This window comes from Microcaecilia unicolor, chromosome 11, assembly GCF_901765095.1.
Source record: "Microcaecilia unicolor chromosome 11, aMicUni1.1, whole genome shotgun sequence".
Taxonomy (NCBI): Eukaryota; Metazoa; Chordata; class Amphibia; order Gymnophiona; family Siphonopidae; genus Microcaecilia; species Microcaecilia unicolor.
In genome coordinates, this window is record NC_044041.1 from 168039214 (window position 1) to 168062100 (window position 22887).

At 45.9% G+C, this 22887-nt stretch overlaps 1 protein-coding gene across 1 annotated transcript in view; it reads right to left on the minus strand.

The window, feature by feature from the left end:
- SPTBN4 (spectrin beta, non-erythrocytic 4) overlaps positions 1-22887 on the minus strand; it is a 373692-nt gene that overhangs the window by 310541 nt on the left and 40264 nt on the right. Inside the window, 3 exon segments of the mRNA XM_030219988.1 lie at positions 3972-4122; positions 8721-9023; positions 20477-20635. Of these exon segments, the coding sequence (XP_030075848.1) occupies positions 3972-4122; positions 8721-9023; positions 20477-20635 (613 nt within the window).

A 22887-nucleotide genomic window follows, 5' to 3' on the forward strand; every position in this document is an offset into this window, starting at 1 on the left:
TTTCCTCATAGGGAAGTTGTTCCTTCCCTCATTTTCGTCACACTTCTCTCAACCTCTTCTAATTCCGCTATATCGTTTTTCAGATGCAGTGACCAGAATTGCACACAGTATTCGAGATGCAGTTGTACCATGGAGTGATACAAAAGCATTATAACTTTCTCATTTTTGTTTTCCATTCCTTTTCTAATAATTCCTAACATTCTACTTACTTTCTTAGCCGCCACAGCACACTGAGCAGAGGGTTTCAACATACCATCAATGATGACACCTAGGCAGTGACTCCTAATGTGCAACCTTGCATCACGTAGGTAATTTGCGTTCCTCTTTCGAACGTACATCACTTGAACTTGCTCACGTTAAAAGTCATCTGCCATTGGGATGCCCAGTCTCATAAGGTCCTCGTGCAATTTTTTACAATTCTCTTGCGATTTAACAACTTTGAATAACTTTGTGTCATCAGCAAATGTAATTACCTCACTAGTTATTCCTATCTCTAGATCATTTATAAATATGTTAAAAAGCAGTGGTCCCAGTATAGACTCATGGGGAACCCACTATCGACCTTTCTCCATTGAGAATACTGACCATTTAACCCTACTCTCTGTTTTCTATCTTTTAACCAGTTTTTAATCCACAATAGAACACTACCTCCTATCCCATGACTCTCCAATTTCCTCTAGAGTCTTTCATGAGCTACTTTGTCAAACGCCTTCTGAAAATCCAGATACACAATATCAACTGGCTCACCTTTATCCACGTTTGTTCACCCCTTCAAAGAAATGTAGTAGATTGGTGAGGCAAGATTTCCTTCACTAAATCCATGTTTATTTTGTCTCCATTAATCCATGCTTTTGAATATGCTCTGTAATTTTGCTCTTTATAATAGTCTCTACCATTTTGCCTGGCACTAACGTCAGGCTCACCTGTCTTTAGTTTCCTTGATCACCTCTGGAACCCTATTTAAAAACTGACGTTACATTGGTCACCCTCCAATCTTCCAGTACCATGTTTGCTTTTAAAGATAAATTACATATTACTAACAATAGCTCTGCAAGTTTTTTTCAGTTTTATCAGTACTCTGGGCTGTATGCCATCTAGTCCAGGCAATTTGCTACTCTTCAATTTTTTTAAATTGCACCATTACATCTTCCAGGTTTACAGAGATTTGTTTCAGTTTCTCTGACTCATCAGCACTGAATAGTATTTCTGGAACTGGTATCTCTCCCACATTTTCCTCGGTGAAGACCAAAGCAAAATAAATCTCTCCGCTATGGCCTTGTCTTACTTGAGTGCCCCTTTTAACCCCTTGGCATCTAGCCATCCAACTGATTCTTTTACCGGGTTTGTGCTTCTAATATACCAAAAAAAGTTTGGATTGTGTGTTTTTGCCTCCAACACAATTCTCTTTTCAAAGTCTGTCTTTGCTTCATTTGCTGCATGGCCTTTTCTTGAAAAAAAACAAAGACCTGCCTTTTACCCGCTGCAGTAAACAGGGGCCTCGGCGCGTGTCAAACACATGCAGCAACACCAGCGCGGATTCCCTTTTGCCGCAGCTTCATCAAAGGACCCCTTAAATTGTTAACACTGGATCTCAATTGCTGGACCAAATTTTATCTGTTCTTGTGTGGGAAAATAGCAGCCAAAAAAAAAGATTGCACACCCAACATTTCCATTTTTATTCCAAACTATCTATGTTCCCAACAAAATGTTTAAAATTTAGATTTATTCAGCAGGACCATCTTCACAGCATCAGTAGGAAGATATTATTTCTAAATGATGAGCACAGGGGCCTGGCGATCCCAAATTTTAGAACTTACTACGTAGAAGCATAACTGAAGCCCTTGATGGTTTCCTATGCATAACCCTTAAAACAATGGGTGGAGACAGAATGGGCAGCAGCTGGTGGAAGACTTTTAAAGTAGTGGCTCTGGAAAGGATGAAATTAAAAAAAAAACTCAAGGGAACTACTCCACTACTGGGTTGACCTGGGAACTATGGTACTGAAACTGGGGAAATCTCCTGGATGAGAAGAACATCTCTAGGTTGACACCAATTCAACATAACCCTGATTTCCTTCCCTCCCACCACAGGGCAAGACCATAAAGTTTTTAAGATATGGAGCAAAAAGGATAGACCACTTAGGAAAGTTGTTGAACAAGGAACTATAATTTCATTTAAAGACTTCCCGAACCAATTCTCATTAAGGAAATGTAAGCAATTTCAGTATGTCCAATTAGTGCACTTTCTAAAAAGTGAAAGGAGGTATGGAGGGATTTATTTAAGAATCCCACAATATATTTCAACAACTTATATTAGATAGGAAACGCAAGGGCATTATATCCGTTTTGTCTTGTCTTGTTGTGTATGAGCAGAATACTGCACTTTTGTTGACATTCCAATATTGATATCATATTGTAAATCGCTTTGCTATTCCTTTGAAAGATGGTTGTCACGACTCAGGGTAGATGAGCCCTTGGGCCACAGTTGGGTTTATGCTGCATATCAGCCCTAAGTCTAGGTGGCAGGCGAGTCATGCCTCGACAAGACTAAACCAGAGAGTGGCTCTTACAAGAAACCTTAGGGGCTGGCCAAAGAAACTAGGCCAGGAATAGCTCTTAAAAGAGCCCTTGGGGGGGGGGGGGGGCAACAAGTCAGGGTGGAGAGTGGCTCTTAAAAGAGCCCTCTGGGACTGGCCTGAAACAGTCAAGGCCAGAGAGTAGCTGGAATCTGAAGACCAGGAGATCTGAAGGCTGGAACAAGGTGGAAGCAACTGACTGGAACAGGGATGGCACAGAGCAGCAGACGTAGACTGGAACAATGCAGGAGCAAGGATTAAGTCTGGAACAAGGATAAGGATAAGGGCTGGAACAAGGCTAGAATGAGGACTGGAACAAGGTAGGAACGAGGACTGGAACAAGGCTGGTACAAGGACTGGAACAAGGCTGGTACAAGGACTGGAACAAGGCTGCAACTCCAGCCAGCATTCCTAGTGCGCTGGTCCCCCTGTCATGCCAGGACACCAACCGAACACCCTAGGGGGCACTGCAGTGGACTTCACAAATTGCTCCCAGGTACATAGCTCCCTTACCTTGTGTGCTGAGCCCCCCAAAACCCACTACCCACAACTGTACACCACTACCACAGCCCTTATGGGTGAAGGGGGACACCTACATGTGGGTACAGTGGGTTTCTGGTGGGTTTTGGAGGGCTCACATTTACCACCACAAGTGTAACAGGTGGGGGGGGGGGGGCCTAGTCCGTCTGCCTGGAGTGCACTACACCCACTAAAACTGCTCCAGGGACCTGCATACTGCTATGATGGACCCGAGTATGACATTTGAGGCTGGCACAAAATATTTTTAAAGATTTTTTTTGAGGGTGGGAGGGGGTTAGTGACCACTGGGGGAGTAAGGGGAGGTCATCCCTGATTCTCTCCGATGGTCATCTGGTAAGATCGGGCACTTTTTTGTGCCTTAGTCGTAAGAAAAACAGGACCAGGTAAAGTTGTGCAAGTGCTCGTCAGGGACTGCCTTTTTTTTTCCATTATGGGTCGAGGGTGCCCGTGTGTTAGGCACGCTCAAGTCCCACCTTCTCTATGCCTCTGACTCGCCTCCATGAACTTTGGCCGTCCCTGCGATGGAAAGCAGTTGGGGACATCCAAAATCGGCTTTCGATTATACCAATTTGGGCGACCCTGTGAGAAGGACACCCATCTTCCGATTTGTGTTGAAAGATGGGCGTCCTTCTCTTTCAAAAGTGAGCCTGATACTGTTATAAGTTTGAATGATAAATACAAAATATAAATAATAAAATAAAAATACCATCATACTGTCCTCCATGCAAACTGAATTGTATTTCCAATAAAAGAGAAGCATCAGGAAATTACTCAAGTACCCAATAGGCCTGAAAGGAAAAATAAGGATATTTATTTCTTGTTTCATAGGTCATAAGATTCTTCAAAGGCCACCCACCTTGCACTTCCGTAAACTTCAGAGCAGCTTCATTGAGAGCACGAACTCTCTCCGTCTGGGCAGCGATGTCTGCTTCTAGCAGGCTGTGTTTCTGCCGAAGGTCCTCTACCTCCAATAGATGTTTCCCAAGATCCTTGGATGCCACCAGCACCTGACAGAAGGAAACATAAGTGTGAGAACAAGATAAATGGATACACAGGTTATAATAGGATGGTAAGAACAAGGATGGTTCCTTTGATCAACAACACATTTTCGGGGTGGGTGGTTTTATTAGTTTAAAAATTACCCTTAAGTCTTCAACTGACTGCCTTCCTTTAACAATAAACACGCAGTAGACAACCATCAAAACAAGCACTGCTTGCTATTCCATAGGGTTTGTAGTGAAGGCAAATGGAATGGATGCAACCGATGACATCAACAGTCAACAAAATGTCAACATCAGCAAAAGTTCAAGAAACACAAAAATATTCATAAACCTTGACCCAGTGTTTCCCAAACCTGGTCCTGGAGACCCAGCCAGTCAGGTTTTCAGGATATCCAAAATGAATATTCATCAGAGAGATCTGAATGCAATGGAGGCAGTTCATGCAAATCTCTCATATGAATGTTTTGTGGATATCCTGAAAACCTGACTGGCTGGGGTGCCTCGAGGACCAGATTTGGGAACCACTGCCTTGACCAATAAGAGGAAAATGAAAATGCTTTACAATGCTTTAAAAGGACAAATTTCAAAGCCATTTAGCTGTGTAAAATGGCTTCTTTCAAGTTTCACATTTATTTGATATACCGTTTAGAATGGTGTCTAATTACAGGTACAACACATATTAGTGAAGGTAGAGAAAAAGATGAAATGGAGAAATACAACTTATATAGGAAGAAGTAGATCCCAGTGATACCAGTACATTGACCCCTGAGCAGTGACCCAAAATTGAGAGCCTAAGAATCACGAACCTTAAGAAAAAAGTACGTTTAAAGACCATTTTTAAACTTTTGGAAAGAAATTTCTAATCTTAAATGTAGTGGGAAATTGATCCAGAGAGTAGAATTGGTAACACTAAACATGAGGGAATGAATTATTATCCAACAAAGTGACGAAAGGTGGGGGATTATCAAAAGGTGCTGCTAAGAGGTTCTGAGTACACGCAAAGAAGAATAAAGGATTAGAAATCATGAATAGAACAGGAGCATAGAGAGAACAAGAGAGGCAGAAGATCTGAGATGCAAACATAGTAGAACAAAAAGCAGATCAACAAACGCAGAAAACTAAGGCAAGATGTTTAATTCAACCAATAAACACTTATGCCTGACATGGCCAAGTTTCACCAAAGACTGCATCAGAGGCAAAACTAGAGAGATAAAAACCAAAAGCATATGCTTCTTTCTAGAGTAACACTCAGGAAGAATTAGCCTTGCAGCAAGTCCTCCAGAATTTCTCCAGCGATTCTCAAGTTTTGCCTCTGACGCAGCCTTTGGCAAAACGTCAGGCATAAGTGTTTATTGGTTGAATTAAAGTCCTTCCCCTCCAAGTTCAGCGCTATTTAACTGACCAGAATGGCTACTGTCTGGTTAAATAGTGAATATCCACTGATATTCAACAGGGGATAACCGGCTATCCCCCACTGATTATCCCCAGCAGAGGCTAGCTGGTTATATCACGCAATATAACCTACTATCCATCGATATTTAAAGTGAATTTAGCAGCCATATTTGGCTGCATGAACCATAGAATATCTTTGGCTGGTTTCAAGAAAACTGGCTAAGTCTGAAAATCGACTTAGCCAGTTATCTTGAAACCGGACAAAAATAAACTGGATATTCAATGCCAGTCACCAGAAACAGCCCAGCATTGAATACCGGGCTCAGTGCTGACTGCAGGAGTTGGCTGATCTAACTTCCGCAGTCTGAAAACTGGTCTCCTTGCCTTCATTTTCTATGTTTGTTGGTCTCCCAGAACAGTGGCATTCCAGTAGAATAGATTTTATGTACTACTGCTAGTATTTTAAAAGATATTCCATAGATACAGGAAACAAAGCTCAGCTTCCAGGAGTGGGGCGGGTTGATCGAATTTCTGAACTCCTGAGATGGGTTTAACTGTAACATTTTGTATTAGTTGCAAGCATCTAAGATTCATCATGTAAAGACACTGGAATAAGGCATTACATTAGTCCAAGTTAATTAAAACAGCATGGAAAAGGATGCATAGCCTTTTTTTTAATCAAAAATGTTTTGAATTGAGCAGATCGTTTTCAGTTTGAAAAATCATGAAGGAGTTTATAGTTTATTAATATTTGCTAAACTGGACAGTGCAGAGTGGTGTACAATCTACATAAACTTAGAAAAGGAAAAGAGCTCCATTTAAGACAGGAAAGCAATGCAATCACACCAGGGGCTAGGGAGAGAAGAAGAGAGGGGGGGGGCTACGGAGAGAAGGCGAGAGAGGGAGAACAACTAGAAACTAGTCTGGCAGCCCAAATCAAACTGCATCACCACCAAAAGCCTGCTTGAAAAGCCAGAGCTTAAGTTCCACTTTAGAGCTCTTGAACACAAAATTACTACAAATAGGGAGGGAAAGACTATTCCTAATGAAAGGTGAAAGAAAAAAAGAAAGCACTCTGTCTAATCGATTCAAAGTATGTAGGCTTAGGACATGGAAGGACAAGACAGTGATCGTTCAAAGAGCGTAAAACCGTACTGGGTATGTAAGAAACAGAGAGATTGGAGGAGGAAATATGGAGATGAAATTTTAACTCAGGATCCAGAGTCACTCTCAAAATTTTCTAAGATATTGAAAAAGGGATTGGGTGACAGTAATAATAATGGCAACTGAGGGCTTTTTATTTATCAGGATTCAGTTGCATCCTCTTAGTTTTCAGCCAGGGGGCCATAGTGGCTATTTTTGTGTTGACTGAAAGAATGTCTTGTGGGTTCAGTGAGTGTATGATGGTCAAAATCTGGATATCATCATCTGCACAGTTAAAGACAACTGTGGGCTCCCACAGTATGTATTCTTTTAGCCAAGTTAAAAAGAGGTATTCCTGCGGGTATGCTTACACCAGAGGAGAAAAACTGTAAGCTTTGGAGGAATAGCCTAGTGGTTAGTGCAGTGGACTTTGATCCTGGGGAACTGGGTTTGATTCCCACTGCAGCTCCTTGTGACTCTGGGCAAGTCACTTAACCCTCCATTGCCCCTGGTACAAAATAAGTACCTGAATATATGTAAACTGCTTTGAATGTAGTTGCAAAAACCTCAGAAAGGCAGTATATCAAGTCCCATTTCCCTTTCCCCCTTTCCCTTATGACATCACAATATCAGAAGTGAGCCAAGTATCGGGCAATTAAGCCATTGTGACATCACTGACGAGGTTGGCTCTTATTGGTGGAATGAGTGGAGGAGTAGCCTAGTGGTTAGTGCAGTGGACTTTGATCCTGGGGAACTGAGTTCAATTCCCACTGCAGCTCCTTGTGACTCTGGGCAAGTCACTTAACCCTCCATTGCCCCAGGTACAAAATAAGCACCTATATGTAAATCGCTTTGAATGTAGTTGCAAAATACCACAGAAAGGCGGTATATGAAGTCCCATTTCCCTTTCCCTTATTTAACATTTTCAAATGTAGGCGTGTTATTTTGGTCCAGCTCAGATACTCACACAAACAGCAGGTGCAAAGCGTGAAGCCTCTTTAAACAGGCATCCTTTGTGCTTGGTAATTTTCAAAGCAGAACAACACAGGTAAAGACAATTTTAATAGCCTGTCTATATTGCTAGGTGGCTACTCAAAATTGCCTTCTATTTCTCCCTAACAGCCTGACTTGGGTTGACAATGGGGGTGGTTTTGATTTAGTTATATTTCGGGAATAAATGGTGACAGGAGAATTTCATCTTCCTTCTGTGTGAGTTTAACCAGGGCTGGCCCAAGGCAAGATGTCGCCTGAGGCGGAGCTTGCATGCCGCCCCCCACCCCCACGGCACTCGCCTCTTCCCTTTACTGTGGCTGCCTGAGCGAAACAGGAAGTTACTTCAGGCGGCCGCAGTAAAGGGAAGAGACGAGTGTCACCGGCGGCAGGGCAACATATGGGAATTGCTGCTGCTGCCAGGCTTAGAAAGTCACCGTGACCAGGTAAAACACCGCAAAGCCACATCCCTCGAGATGCCGCTCCTAAAGAGTGCCGCCTGAGGCCCCCACATCAGGTGGCCTAATGGTTGGGTCGCTCCTGAGTTTAGCTATGAGTTTAGGAGGAGTGGCTTAGTGGTTAGAGTGGTGGACTTTGGTCCTGGGGAACTGAGTTTGATTCCCACTTCAGGCACAGGCAGCTCCTTGTGACTCTGGGCAAGTCACTTAACCCTCCATTGCCCCATGTAAGCCCCATTGAGCCTGCCATGAGTGGGAAAGCGCGGGGTACAAATAAACAAAATAATAATACAGGTCCTGTAACTCCTCTTGCTCTGGGCCTGACGATATTTTCTGCTATATTGTTTTTGATATTGTTTCTCGAGTTTCTTGTCCTAGTATTGGATGTAGTAACTTTTTGAAAAGCAAATTAAAGAAAAAAACCTGCCTCCTATAGAAATAGCAAATATTCAGAAAGTTACTAACATGCGCTAACACTGTTAATGCATGTTTTTAGCATCTGGGTTCCACTGCATAAAATGGGACGTGAAGTAAAATAATGCGTGTTAACGGCATTAGAGCACACCAATGCTCTAGCGCACATTAGTAACTCTAATTAATTAATTACTGTTCCTATCTTACCTGCATCTGTTCCATCCAGTCGATCATGTGGACCATTTCCTGGAAGATCTTCTGGAGGGACCTGTTCTGTTCCAGTCGCTGGTGGCGAGCTTCCACCAATTCAGTCAGAAGGTTCCACTGTCGCAAGATGTTGTCCTTCTGTGCATTTATGCGCTTGATGTCATAGTAGTTTTCTTTCTCCATTTCCACAGCCAGTTCCTCCAGCACCTGGATCCGCTCCTGGTAGGAAGAGATGTCCGCTTCGATGGCCTCGTGCTTCTTCATGGCCGCTTCCACTGCTGGTAAATCATAACCAAAGTTGTCCTGCATAAGAAGAAAACGTGCATGACTATTGATAATGTCCAACATAAGAGCTCTTCCTACTGGCTGTGCTTCCTCCTAGAGCTTCAGACCAACAGAAGAGTTGTCTGTGCTACTTCCCAGAGTGTCTCACTAACATAACAGCTCTTTTGGCTTATAAGATTGAGATTCTCACTGGTTTACAATTGCAAGGCAATTCTATAAAGGGGTATATACTTTCCTTTAAAGAATACCAGCATAATTGAATACACACATAAATGGAGAAGTAGCCTAATTGTTAGTGCAATGGGCTGAGGAGCTGGGTTCGATTCCCACTGTGGCTCATTGTAACCTTGGGCAAATCACTTAACCATCTATTGACCCAGGTAAAAAATAAAACTTAGATTGTGAGCCCACTAGGGTCAGAGAAATCCCTCCATATAATATCTGTAAACTGTTTTGGCTGTACTGCGGAAAAGCAGTATATCAAATCCAAAATCCTTTACACTTTATGGGGTAAATTCTATATAGGTTGCTAAAAGTTAGGCACCAAAACCCTGGATGCTAAACTAGTATTCTGAAACAGCAGAGGTGCTGTCAGAGAACACCAGCGTAAGTTCACAGTTATGCGTCAAACTCTACACATGAGCCCATGTTTATGGCTGGCATAAGTAATGGCGCCTAAATGTGGCGATTGGGTGTGTAAATGCAACTATTCTATAAAGTGTACTGTGAGCTGTACATATATTTCAGAGGAAGAGTTGTGTGAAGATGAATTAATGGAGAAGTGACAAGAGGCCAGTCTTCCCAGAGATTCAGCAGTTACTGGACACTCATTAGTATGGTTTTTCCAACCTATGTATGAGTAGAGCATTATTGAATTTAGGATCAGCAATCACTGGACACTTGTTAGTACAGTTTTCTATGCATGAGTACAGCATTATTGAATTTAGTGCATCTGACTCCTGACACAGGCATTCTTTGATGAAACATGGCCATGTAAAGTCATGCTTCCCCAGCTGCAAGGTTTGACTTTGTTAAAGGATTTTTACAACTATTCTTTGGACTCCTCATGTTCATTGTTCAAGACTTCATTTCCTTCCTGCTGTTTATTGCCCGTGGGGAACTTGTTCTCTTTGTTTTGTTTGCTTGTCCATATTATGAATCACAGATACTTTAGATCCAGTGAACATAGCCAGTCCCCTTTTGGAAGTAGTGATATGAGTAAGTCTATGGAAACCTTCCTGAACTTTTGTTTGGTGAGATATTTGTTCAGGGCCCTGGGGTCTAGAATTTGGCATAATCCTCCATCTTCTTCATGATAAGAAAATACTTGGAATAAAATCCCTGCCCCCTTTCTCATTCCTGGTTTTGGCTGCAAAACAGGTTGGGACTTCTGGGCCCTCTGTTTTCTGAAACAAGAGTGAGAACCATGTCAAGGCTGGGAAAAGCATGAGGGTGGAAGATACCAATGCTTATGAGAGTAATAGATCCTCTGTTGTCCTCGGTTCTGAAGAGTCTGTGTTGGAAGTGGGCCTGGAATGGGTTTTAAGATTATCACTTTGCTGCTTGATGAGAGTAGCACCTTATCTCCAAAGAGATTATCTCAATGCACGGCACATCAGCAAGTTTTTCCTGCACAACTTGTCTAAGTTCTGAGGTCCACAGCCAGTCAAGTCTGTGTGTACCAATCCTCAAATCAGAAGCTCTCGATACTATTTCAAAAATATCATAAGAGTTCGTTGGCCATGTACCTGGGAAGAGTGTCCACAAACTCCGCAACACTGCGCACTATGTTCTGTAAGTACAAGCCCATGCAAAGCTGGCAGGATGCTTTGCGAGATGAGAGCCATAGCATTCTGAAACAATCTTTTCCCAAAAGACTCCAATGTTCTAGCCTCTCTTCCCAGGGGCACAAAGGAATGAATATTGGAATTCTTAACTCTTTTGAGAGTGGATTTAACCACCATAGAATGCCACTTTTTGAACCCCAGAATCGTCTGGACTCTGTCCATTGAGTCAAACTTATTAATAGGAGATACAAAGAGGAGGGGGATCTCCCACATTTTCATCTGTACATTCTTCAGGATTTTGTGAACAGGTACTCTCACAGCTTCCTTAGAAGAGGGGGGGGGGGGTTCGATAAATTGGAGAACTGAAATGGAGAGGCCTGAGTCATCTCCCATATAAAAATCAATGAAACAGTGCTCCTCTAGTGGGAATTTGAATCTCTCCTGTGGTGAAGAGGGATCTGAAGAGAAACCAGTAGACCTCTCCTCTGAGAAGCTCTCTGGCTCCTCCTCAGAATCCCACTCAGACCATTGAAGTTGATAAGTGAAATATGAGTTTCTGCTTGTCTTGTATTCCTGACAGCATGGTCATGCCTCCTACCCCATCAAGACACTGAGGATTCCCTATGCCTCAGTGAAGCTTCCTTCTTCCATGCACTGCAAATGGACACTGGTGCAGACAACCTCGACTCTAAGCCTCCTCTAAGCCTTGGTGTTGAGGCATCTATTTCAGCATAGCAAGGGTCCCAAGTATTGGATAGATCACCCCTGCCCTCAACATCAATGATGTTGAAGCTGCAATATTGGTTGAACAAAGAAGCATTCCATTGGCTCTTTGAACTTCTGCATGAGCTGCTCCTCAAAGGTTGTAGTCGACAAAGACAAGGGCATCACTGTAGGAGTAGCCATATCCTCTGGAGTAACTTCAGGTAAATGGAAACCAGGGTTTTAGATCCATGAATGCTGTTGAACCCTCTCCAAAGTCATAGAAGATGAACAATCTTCACATCAAGTGTGTGTTGAGGAGTACCTCTGTGCTCTCAGTGCCATGGTTCAATGGGCAGCGATGTTGGGCTGTCTCAGCCTCCACCCATTGTGCTCCCTCAACACTGTCAAAAACAAGGTTGAATCCGTCCTCTTCTCTGGGTAGGAATCGGACAATGACTGCTCCTGGTGGGCTCTACACATGCTTAATGTTAAGGGTGACCGAGACACTCTCAATTTTGATACATCTCCAGTGTCCAGTGCAACTTCTGGATCCATGGAGACTGACATTTCTGATGTTGATGGACCGGTCTTATCACCAAAACCTTTTTCTCTTTGTTTTTCTCTATCACAGACACCCCTCTTTGAAGTGTGAACAAAGAATACAATAAGAGGAATCATGATCAGGTCCCAAGCACTACAATGGTCATGAATGGTCCTGTTGCACCAGAACACCATTTGAAGCTGCTGGGGGATCTTCTTTTGTGACATATCATTCAGAAAAACAGCCAAAGTGAAGGAGCAGCCTAGAGGTTAGCGCATCAGGCTGACAACCAGGGAAACCCAATTATCTGTAATGAAGGACAGTATATGAAGTGCTGGAATAAACAAACATAAATCCCACTGCTGCTCCTTGTGACTTTGGGCAAGTAAATTTACCCTCCATTTTCTCAGGTACGATTTTAGACTGTAAACCCTTCAGGAGCAGGAAAAATTCCAGTGTACCTGAACGTGATTCATCTTGAGCTACTACTAAAAAATGTGAGAGTTAAATTTAAAAAAAAAAACTTGATGACAAAAATACACCCGGTAGGAAGCTTGAGGTCTAAAAATGGCCCAGAACAAGATAATGTAAAAAAGGAAAGGAAACTTGAAAAAGAATGAAAAATCTAAGGAACTAATGAATACCTGGTAAAAACACCACATGACAGTGACAGGACAACAGAGCAATTTTGAAACCAGAGAAATTGTGATTAGGGCGCCAAGCAGATTGTGAGGAAAATGAAATCTTATTTTCTCCACAAAAGCGAATGCTACATACCTGTAGAAGGTATTCTCCGAGGACAGCAGGCTGATTGTTCTCACTGATGGGTGACGTCCACGGCAGCCCCTCCAATCGGAAACTTCACTAGCAAAGTCCTTTGCTAGCCCTCGCGCGCCCGCGCGCACCGCACATGCGCGGCCGTCTTCCCGCCCGAAACCGGCTCGAGCCGGCCAGTCCAGTATGTAGCAAGACAATACACTTCAAGGGAAGACACAACTCCAAAGGGGAGGCGGGCGGGTTTGTGAGAACAATCAGCCTGCTGTCCTCGGAGAATACCTTCTACAGGTATGTAGCATTCGCTTTCTCCGAGGACAAGCAGGCTGCTTGTTCTCACTGATGGGGTATCCCTAGCCCCCAGGCTCACTCAAAACAACAACCATGGTCAATTGGACCTCGCAACGGCGAGGACATAACTGAGATTGACCTAAAAAATTTACCAACTAACTGAGAGTGCAGCCTGGAACAGAACAAACAGGGCCCTCGGGGGGTGGAGTTGGATCCTAAAGCCCAAACAGGTTCTGAAGAACTGACTGCCCGAACCGACTGTCGCGTCGGGTATCCTGCTGCAGGCAGTAATGAGATGTGAATGTGTGGACAGATGACCACGTCGCAGCTTTGCAAATTTCTTCAATGGAGGCTGACTTCAAGTGGGCTACCGACGCAGCCATGGCTCTGACATTATGAGCCGTGACATGACCCTCAAGAGCCAGCCCCGCCTGGGCGTAAGTGAAGGAAATGCAATCTGCTAGCCAATTGGATATGGTGCGTTTCCCTACAGCCACTCCCCTCCTATTGGGGTCAAAAGAAACAAACAATTGGGCGGACTGTCTGGTGGGCTGTGTCCGCTCCAGGTAGAAGGCCAATGCTCTCTTGCAGTCCAATGTGTGCAGCTGACGTTCAGCAGGGCAGGAATGAGGACGGGGAAAGAATGTTGGCAAGACAATTGACTGGTTCAGATGGAACTCCGACACGACCTTTGGCAGAAACTTAGGGTGAGTGCGGAGGACTACTCTGTTGTGATGAAATTTGGTGTAAGGGGCCTGGGCTACCAGGGCCTGAAGCTCGCTGACTCTACGAGCCGAAGTAACTGCCACCAAGAAAATGACCTTCCAGGTCAAGTACTTCGGATGGCAGGAATTCAGTGGCTCAAAAGGAGGTTTCATCAGCTGGGTGAGAACGACATTGAGATCCCATGACACTGTAGGAGGCTTGACAGGGGGCTTTGACAAAAGCAAACCTCTCATGAAGCGAACAACTAAAGGCTGTCCTGAGATCGGCTTACCTTCCACTTGGTAATGGTATGCACTGATTGCACTAAGGTGAACCCTTACGGAGTTGGTCTTGAGACCAGACTCAGACAAGTGCAGAAGGTATTCAAGCAGGGTCTGTGTAGGACAAGAGCGAGGATCTAGGGCCTTGCTGTCACACCAGACGGCAAACCTCCTCCAATGAAAGAAGTAACTTCTCTTAGTGGAGTCTTTCCTGGAAGCAAGCAAGATGCGGGAGACACCCTCTGGCAGACCCAAAGAGGCAAAGTCTACGCCCTCAACATCCAGGCCGTGAGAGCCAGGGACTGGAGGTTGGGATGCAGAAGAGCCCCGTCGTCCTGCGTGATGAGGGTCGGAAAACACTCCAATCTCCACGGTTCTTCGGAGGATAACTCCAGAAGAAGAGGGAACCAGATCTGACGCGGCCAAAAGGGAGCAATCAGAATCATGGTGCCTCGGTCTTGCTTGAGTTTCAACAAAGTCTTCCCCACCAGAGGTATGGGAGGATAAGCATACAGCAGACCTTCCCCCCAATCCAGGAGGAAGGCATCCGACGCCAGTCTGCCGTGGGCCTGAAGCCTGGAACAGAACTGAGGGACCTTGTGGTTCACTTGAGATGCGAAGAGATCCACCAGGGGGGTGCCCCACGCCTGGAAGATCTGTCGCACCACACGGGAATTGAGCGACCACTCGTGAGGTTGCATAATCCTGCTCAACCTGTCGGCCAGACTGTTGTTTACGCCTGCCAGATATGTGGCTTGGAGCACCATGCCCTGACGGCGAGCCCAGAGCCACATGCTGACGGCTTCCTGACACAGGGGGCGAGATCCGGTGCCCCCCTGCTTGTTGACATAGTACATGGCAACCTGATTGTCTGTCTGAATTTGGATAATTTGGTGGGACAGCCGATCTCTGAAAGCCTTCAGAGCGTTCCAGATCGCTCGCAACTCCAGAAGATTGATCTGTAGATCGCGTTCTTGGAGGGACCAACTTCCTTGGGTGTGAAGCCCATCGACATGAGCTCCCCATCCCAGGAGAGACGCATCCGTGGTCAGCACTTTTTGTGGCTGAGGAATTTGGAAGGGACGTCCCAGAGTCAAATTGGAGCAAATCGTCCACCAAAACAGGGATTCGAGAAAACTCGTGGACAGGTGGATCACGTCCTCTAGACCCCCAGCGGCCTGATACCACTGGGAGGCTAGGGTCCATTGAGCAGATCTCATGTGAAGGCGGGCCATGGGAGTCACATGAACTGTGGAGGCCATGTGGCCCAGCAATCTCAACATCTGCCGAGCTGTGATCTGCTGGGACGCTCGCACCCGCGAGACGAGGGACAACAAGTTGCTGGCTCTCGTCTCTGGGAGATAGGCGCGAGCCGTCCGAGAATCCAGCAGGGCTCCGATGAATTCGAGTTTCTGCACTGGGAGAAGATGGGACTTTGGGTAATTTATCACAAACCCCAGTAGCTCCAGGAGGCGAATAGTCATCTGCATGGACTGCAGGGCTCCTGCCTCGGATGTGTTCTTCACCAGCCAATCGTCGAGATATGGGAACACGTGCACCCCCAGCCTGCGAAGCGCCGCTGCTACCACAGCTAGGCACTTTGTGAACACCCTGGGCGCGGAGGCGAGCCCAAAGGGTAGCACACAGTACTGGAAGTGGCGTGTGCCCAGCTGAAATCGCAGATACTGTCTGTGAGCTGGCAGTATCGGGATGTGTGTGTAGGCATCCTTCAAGTCCAGAGAGCATAGCCAATCGTTTTGCTGAATCATGGGGAGAAGGGTGCCCAGGGAAAGCATCCTGAACTTTTCTTTTACGAGATATTTGTTCAGGGCCCTTAGGTCTAGGATGGGACGCATCCCCCCTGTTTTCTTTTCCACAAGGAAGTACCTGGAATAGAATCCCAGCCCTTCTTGCCCGGATGGCACGGGCTCGACCGCATTGGCGCTGAGAAGGGCGGAGAGTTCCTCTGCAAGTACCTGCTTGTGCTGGAAGCTGTAGGACTGAGCTCCCGGAGGACAATTTGGAGGTTTTGAGGCCAAATTGAGGGTGTATCCTTGCCGGACTATTTGGAGAACCCACTGATCGGAGGTTATGAGAGGCCACCTTTGGTGAAAAGCTTTCAACCTCCCTCCGACAGGCAGGTCGCCCGGCACTGACACTTGGATGTCGGCTATGCTCTGCTGGAGCCAGTCAAAAGCTCGCCCCTTGCTTTTGCTGGGGAGCCGCGGGGCCTTGCTGAGTCGCACGCTGCTGACGAGAGCGAGCGCGCTGGGGCTTAGCCTGGGCCGCAGGCTGTCGGGAAGGAGGATTGTACCTACGCTTGCCAGAAGTATAGGGAACAGTCTTCCTTCCCCCGAAAAATCGTCTACCTGTAGAGGTAGAAGCTGAAGGCTGCCGGCGGGCGAACTTGTCGAATGCGGTGTCCCGCTGGTGGAGAGACTCTACCACCTGTTCGACTTTTTCGCCAAAAATGTTATCCGCACGGCAAGGCGAGTCCGCAATCCGCTGCTGGATTCTATTCTCCAGGTCGGCGGCACGCAGCCATGAGAGCCTGCGCATCACCACACCTTGAGCAGCGGCCCTGGACGCAACATCAAAAGTGTCATAAACTCCTCTGGCCAGGAATTTTCTGCACGCCTTCAGCTGCCTGACCACCTCCTGAAAAGGCTTGGCTTGCTCAGGGGGAAGAGCATCAACCAAGCCCGCCAACTGCCGCACATTGTTCCGCATGTGTATGCTCGTGTAGAGCTGGTAGGACTGGATCTTGGACACGAGCATAGAGGAATGGTAGGCCTTCCTCCCAAAGGAGTCTAAGGTTCTAGCGTCCTTGCCCGGGGGCGCCGAAGCATGTTCCCTAGAACTCTTAGCCTTCTTTAGGGCCAAATCCACAACTCCAGAGTCATGAGGCAACTGAGTGCGCATCAGCTCTGGGTCCCCATGGATCCGGTACTGGGACTCGATCTTCTTGGGAATGTGGGGATTAGTTAATGGCTTGGTCCAGTTCGCAAGCAATGTCTTCTTCAGGACATGGTGCAAGGGAACAGTGGACGCTTCCTTAGGTGGAGAAGGATAGTCCAGGAGCTCAAACATTTCAGCCCTGGGCTCGTCCTCCACAACCACCGGGAAGGGGATGGCCGTAGACATCTCCCGGACAAAGGAAGCGAAAGACAGACTCTCGGGAGGAGAAAGCTGTCTCTCAGGAGAGGGAGTGGGATCAGACGGAAGACCCTCAGACTCCTCGTCAGAGAAATATCTGGGATCTTCCTCTTCCTCCCACGAGGCCTCACCCTCGGTGTCAGACACGAGTTCCCGGACCTGTGTCTGCAACCTCGCCCTGCTCGACTCCGTGGAACCCCGTCCACGATGGGGGCGTCGAGAGGTAGACTCCCTTGCCCGCATCGGCGAAGCTCCCTCCGCCGACGTGGTCGGGGAGCCTTCCTGGGAGGTGGCCGCGGTCGGCACCGCACGCGGTACCGACGTCGGGGACCTCAACCTGGGCGATGGGCCAGCCGGCGCCACGCTCGACGGTACCGGAGGCGCAAGCACCGCCGGTACCGGAGGGGTAGGGCGCAACAGCTCTCCCAGAATCTCTGGGAGAACGGCCCGGAGGCTCTCGTTTAGAGTGGCTGCAGAGAAAGGCTGAGAGGTCGATGCAGGCGTCGACGTCAGTACCTGTTCCGGGCGTGGAGGCTGTTCCGGGCTGTCCAGAGCGGAGCGCATCGACACCTCTTGAACAGAGGGTGAGCGGTCCTCTCGGTGCCGATGCCTGCTGGGTGCCGAATCCCTCGGCGACCCAGAGCTCTCGGTGCCGACACGGGGAGGAGACCGGTGTCGATGCTTCTTCGATTTCTTCCGAAGCATGTCACCGGAGCTCCCCGGCACCGACGAGGAGGACGTCGAATCCATCCGTCGCTTCCTCGGGGCCGAGACTGAAGAAGGTCGATCTCGGGGGGGGCTGTACCGCAGGAGCCCTCAGGGTAGGCGGAGACCCACCCGAGGGCTCACCGCCACCAGCAGGGGAATGGACAGCCCTCACCTGCACTCCACCCGATGCACCACCGTCCGACGACATCAGCAGACGAGGTCCTGGTACCACCGACGTCGATGCAGCTATCCGATGTCTCGGCGCCGATGCAGAGGCCCGATGCCTCGATGCACTCGATGCAGGGGCGGCCGAGGAAGATGGTCTGGACGCTGACGACGTCGATGCACTCGAAGATCCCGGTGCCGATGCCGACGAAGAGCCCGAGAACAACACGTTCCACTGGGCTAGTCTCGCTACCTGAGTCCACCTTTGAAGCAGGGAACACAGACTGCAGTTCTGAGGGCGGTGCTCGGCCCCCAGACACTGAAGACACGACGAGTGTCGATCAGTGAGCGAGATAACCCGGGCGCACTGGGTGCACTTCTTGAAGCCGCTGGAAGGCTTCGATGTCATGGGCGGAAAAATCACGCCGGCGAAATCAAAAGCCGAAATGGCGAAATTTGAAGCACCAAAATTTAGAGGGAGAAAAATCTCGACCGAGGCCAAAAAGAGGCCTACCCCGACGACGAAAGAAAACTTACCGGGGCAAAAAGCTGGAAGTACGGGGAGGATTTACACGAAACCCGGCGGGGGGTTTCCGGAGCACTTCCCGACTAAGAGAAAACTTTCCCGAAGGAAAAAAACACGCTCAAAATAAATTGGACGCGCGAGGTCGACTTTCCGGGGCTCGACACGGCGAAAACACGACCGTACCGAGTGCGGACAAAAGAAGACTGGCCGGCTCGAGCCGGTTTCGGGCGGGAAGACGGCCGCGCATGCGCGGTGCGCGCGGGCGCGCGAGGGCTAGCAAAGGACTTTGCTAGTGAAGTTTCCGATTGGAGGGGCTGCCGTGGACGTCACCCATCAGTGAGAACAAGCAGCCTGCTTGTCCTCGGAGAAAATAGATTACACTAAGGAGGTCTCGTGCAACAGTGGTAGTAGAGTGAGCCTACTCAAAGGCTTCTGGAAAAATTTGCTGGAGCATTGTTTCCTGCATTTGGCTCTGTTGGTGACATCACCCCAATGTGAGGATTCAAAAGTTCTACTTGTCCTTGGAGAATAATGATAACTAATGAATGATGTTAGATGATAATGGTGACGGATGATTTATGGATGACTTGACAGACGGCAAGAATAATTGAAATGATAGTTGATGGATGAATGATGATTATAGTAATATTATGTCAGTGATAAGGCAGTGTTAGCTGACAATTAATAGATGGATAATTGATAGATGATGACTGAGTATGACTAATGATAATCAATAATTATTTATGACTGATGGTGGACAATGATGGTGACTGATGATGAATGATGATAATGTGACAAATAATTGATGGGTGGTGATGATCATGAACGATGATGATAGTGAATTGTGACTGATGGTTATTTATTGATTGGCCAATGGATGGATAGATTATGATCATGGTGTGACAGATAATAATTGATGGACAATAGTGGCCATGAAAAATGATGATAGTGAATCATGACTAATGATTATTGATTGAGGATCAATGGATAAATGGATTATGATGATGGTGACAGATTACCAATAATTGATGACTAATGAGTGGAGGAGTGGCCTAGTGGTTAGGGTGGTGAACTTTGGTCCTGGGGAACTAAGGAACTGAGTTCGATTCCCGGCACAGGCAGCTCCTTGTGACTCTGGGCAAGTCACTTAACCCTTCATTGCCCCATGTAAGCCGCATTGAGCCTGCCATGAGTGGGAAAGCGCGGGGTATAAATAAAATAAATAAATAAATAAATAAATAAAAATAAAATAATGGTGGATAATAATGACTGACACATGATGACTAATGCATGATTGTGGTGAATGATGTTGATAGTAATTGGCAATGAATGATGAGCCATGATCGCTGGATGTCTGATGACGATGGTGGTAAATGACTACTGATAAATGGATGCCTTGATGGATATCTGATTAACTTTTAAGACATTTTTGAAACATGTTTTTTTCCAACTTTAAAGTTAAAATCGAATAGAGAGGGAGACTGTGGCCTGAGCTGAGTGGGGGACCATCTTTGTCTAGCTTTATTTTGGGAAATATGCATGTATCTCTTCTGTTTCCCTCTCTTTGGAAACATATTGTAACCTCCCTTCAGGTCTTAATTTATTGTTCATAAGTTTTGACTGAGTTATTGTATTTTAGTAATATTCTATTTCCCATCCTTGTTTTTTATTGACTTGTAAATTACTTTGATGCTATTGTTGAAAGGCAATACATCAATTGTATTAAACCACAGATGACTGATGATAATATATTATATTTGCTACTGCCTTCTCCCCCCCCTATATGCCTGTTCACTTTTCTTATGTGGGGAGAGCTGAAAAGTCTCACTTACCTGAGACACTAGCTTTTGGTTTTCACTCAACCATGCCTCCCTCATTGCTGCTTTGTGGTCAAAACGCTGAGCTAACAGTTCCAGTTTCTCTTGGCGGATCAGCTCTTCCCGCAGTGCCACCTCCCGCTCATGCTCTGCCTTCTCCAGCCTCTCCCAGGCCTGAGACAGAAATACAGCAGGAATTATAAGTCACATGCTTTCTACCCCACCAACACCCAGAAAATGGCAGATGCACCACAGCTTATGACCTTTCATCCCTAAGATTCTGATTATTCTCTGTATCATGTTCTGGGATAAATATTCAGTTACATTTATCTAAGATTCAGTCATATTGATTTCTGCTTTTAAGATGATAAGAAAAATTAGATCATATGAAACTGCAGTTTCTTGTGGCAGAAGACCCCAGCAGAAACCTCAAATAAAAACAATGTAAAAAAAAAAGTGCAAAGTCATGTATCTGGAGTGCAGAAATCCAAGGGAAAAATAGATTATGGGGAAAAGATATCTTTAAAAAAAGCAAAAGAAGGTGAAACTCCAGTTCTCACAAACATGCAAACACCAGAAAAAAAGGAGTGAGGAAACAAAAAATGAGGAAACCAAAGCTGAGTGATGATAGAAAACCTGTTTATTTTTCAACTTGCTATAGGTGTACAATCAAAGGACACGGCCATGTTTCGGTAAGCATGCCTTCGTCAGGAGCCCTTAATGTATATAGTACACAATATGCAGCAGTCGCATCAACCCGAACTATACAGAGCAAACACAGGCGAACAAACTGACTGGCAGCATACAGTTCGGGTTGATGTGATTTGCATTTGCCTACTTTGTGACTGCTACATGTGGAGGGGCATTTTTGATATGACGTCCAAGACCAACTTTAGACGTTTTGCACAAAACGTCCAAAATTCGAATAGGAAAGAAGGTCATTTTCAAAAGAGAAAAACAGCTATCTTTTTTTTTCAAAAATACTGTTTCGAACAAGGTTTTGTGTTTTGGATGTTTTGTTTTTTTTGGTCCATTTTCAAAAAAAAACCAAAAACGAATAAGTGCAAAATGTAGATATTCATGCCATTGGGATGTAGAAGGAGCCAGCATTTTTAGTAGACTCATCCCCAAAACATCCCAGGAGAGCAATGGGGCACTTCTGTGCACTTCATAAAAATTCTCCCAGGTGCACATCTCACCTTTGCATCCTTATCTTGTTCCCTGAGCCCTCCAAAACCCACCCAAAACATACTGTCTCACACTGTACACCACTACAATAGCCCTTATGGGTGAAGGGGGCATCTATATGTGGGTACAGTAGGGTTTTGAAGAGTTTGGGAGGGGTCACAGTTTCCACCACAAGTGTGAGAGGTAGAGGGAGATAGGGACCCGAGTCCCCCACTCCATAGTGCACTGTACCGACCACTACACTACTCCAGGGACCTGCATGATTCTCTAATAGACCCAACTTTAACATCTGAGGCTGTCAAACAGACTGGTAAGTCATATTTTTATTCACATTTTTTGGGGGGTGGGAGGGTATCAGTGAGCACTGACGGGGTATTCGGAGGTCACTGTTGATTCCCTCCAGTGGTCATCTGGTCATTTGGGGCACCTTTCTGTGCCTTATTCATTCTAAAAACAGGTCAAACTCAAAACGCCTTAGTTTTAGTCCTGGACATTTTTGTTTTGTTCCATTATGGCTGAAAAACGTCCAAGTCATAGGAACACCCAAATCCCTCCCTTAACACACCACTGACACACCCCCTTGAGATTTGGACACACTACAGAACAGCACAGAAAAACATCTGAAATACAGGTTTTGAAAATACCGATGTGAACACTTTTATGAGAAAAAAGTCCAAATACTGCTTTATGCCACGTTTTAGATGTTTTTCTGTTTCGAAAACGATCCCCATTGTGTACTGTGTATGTTAAGGGCTTCTGATGAAGGCACGCTTGCCGAAACACGGCCATTTCAAGTCCTTTGATTATACACCTATAGCAAGTTGAAAAATAAACAGGATTTTTATCATCACTCAGCTTTGAATTCCTCATTTTTTGTTTCCTTGCTCCTTTTTTTCTGGTGAAAAGATATTTGTCTACCAAAAAGGAAAGACACCTCAGAGTGATCACATCTGATGATCTCAGGGTACTGAAATAGTACAAGGTGACAGTTACTTCCAGTGAAATGCTACAGCACGTAGACAGAGCCATGACCAACACAAGAAGAGAAGTAATGTGTCTGTATGTGCAGGTCATCAGTGAGACTTCATCTAGATTACTGAATTCAATTCTAGAGGCTTTACCTCCAAAACAATACAAAGTAGAAGCAGTCCAGAGAAGAGCTATCAAAATGTATAGGGTCTGCTTCAAAATCTCTATAAGATGTTATTTAAAGATCCAAATATTTACAGTCTATAGCA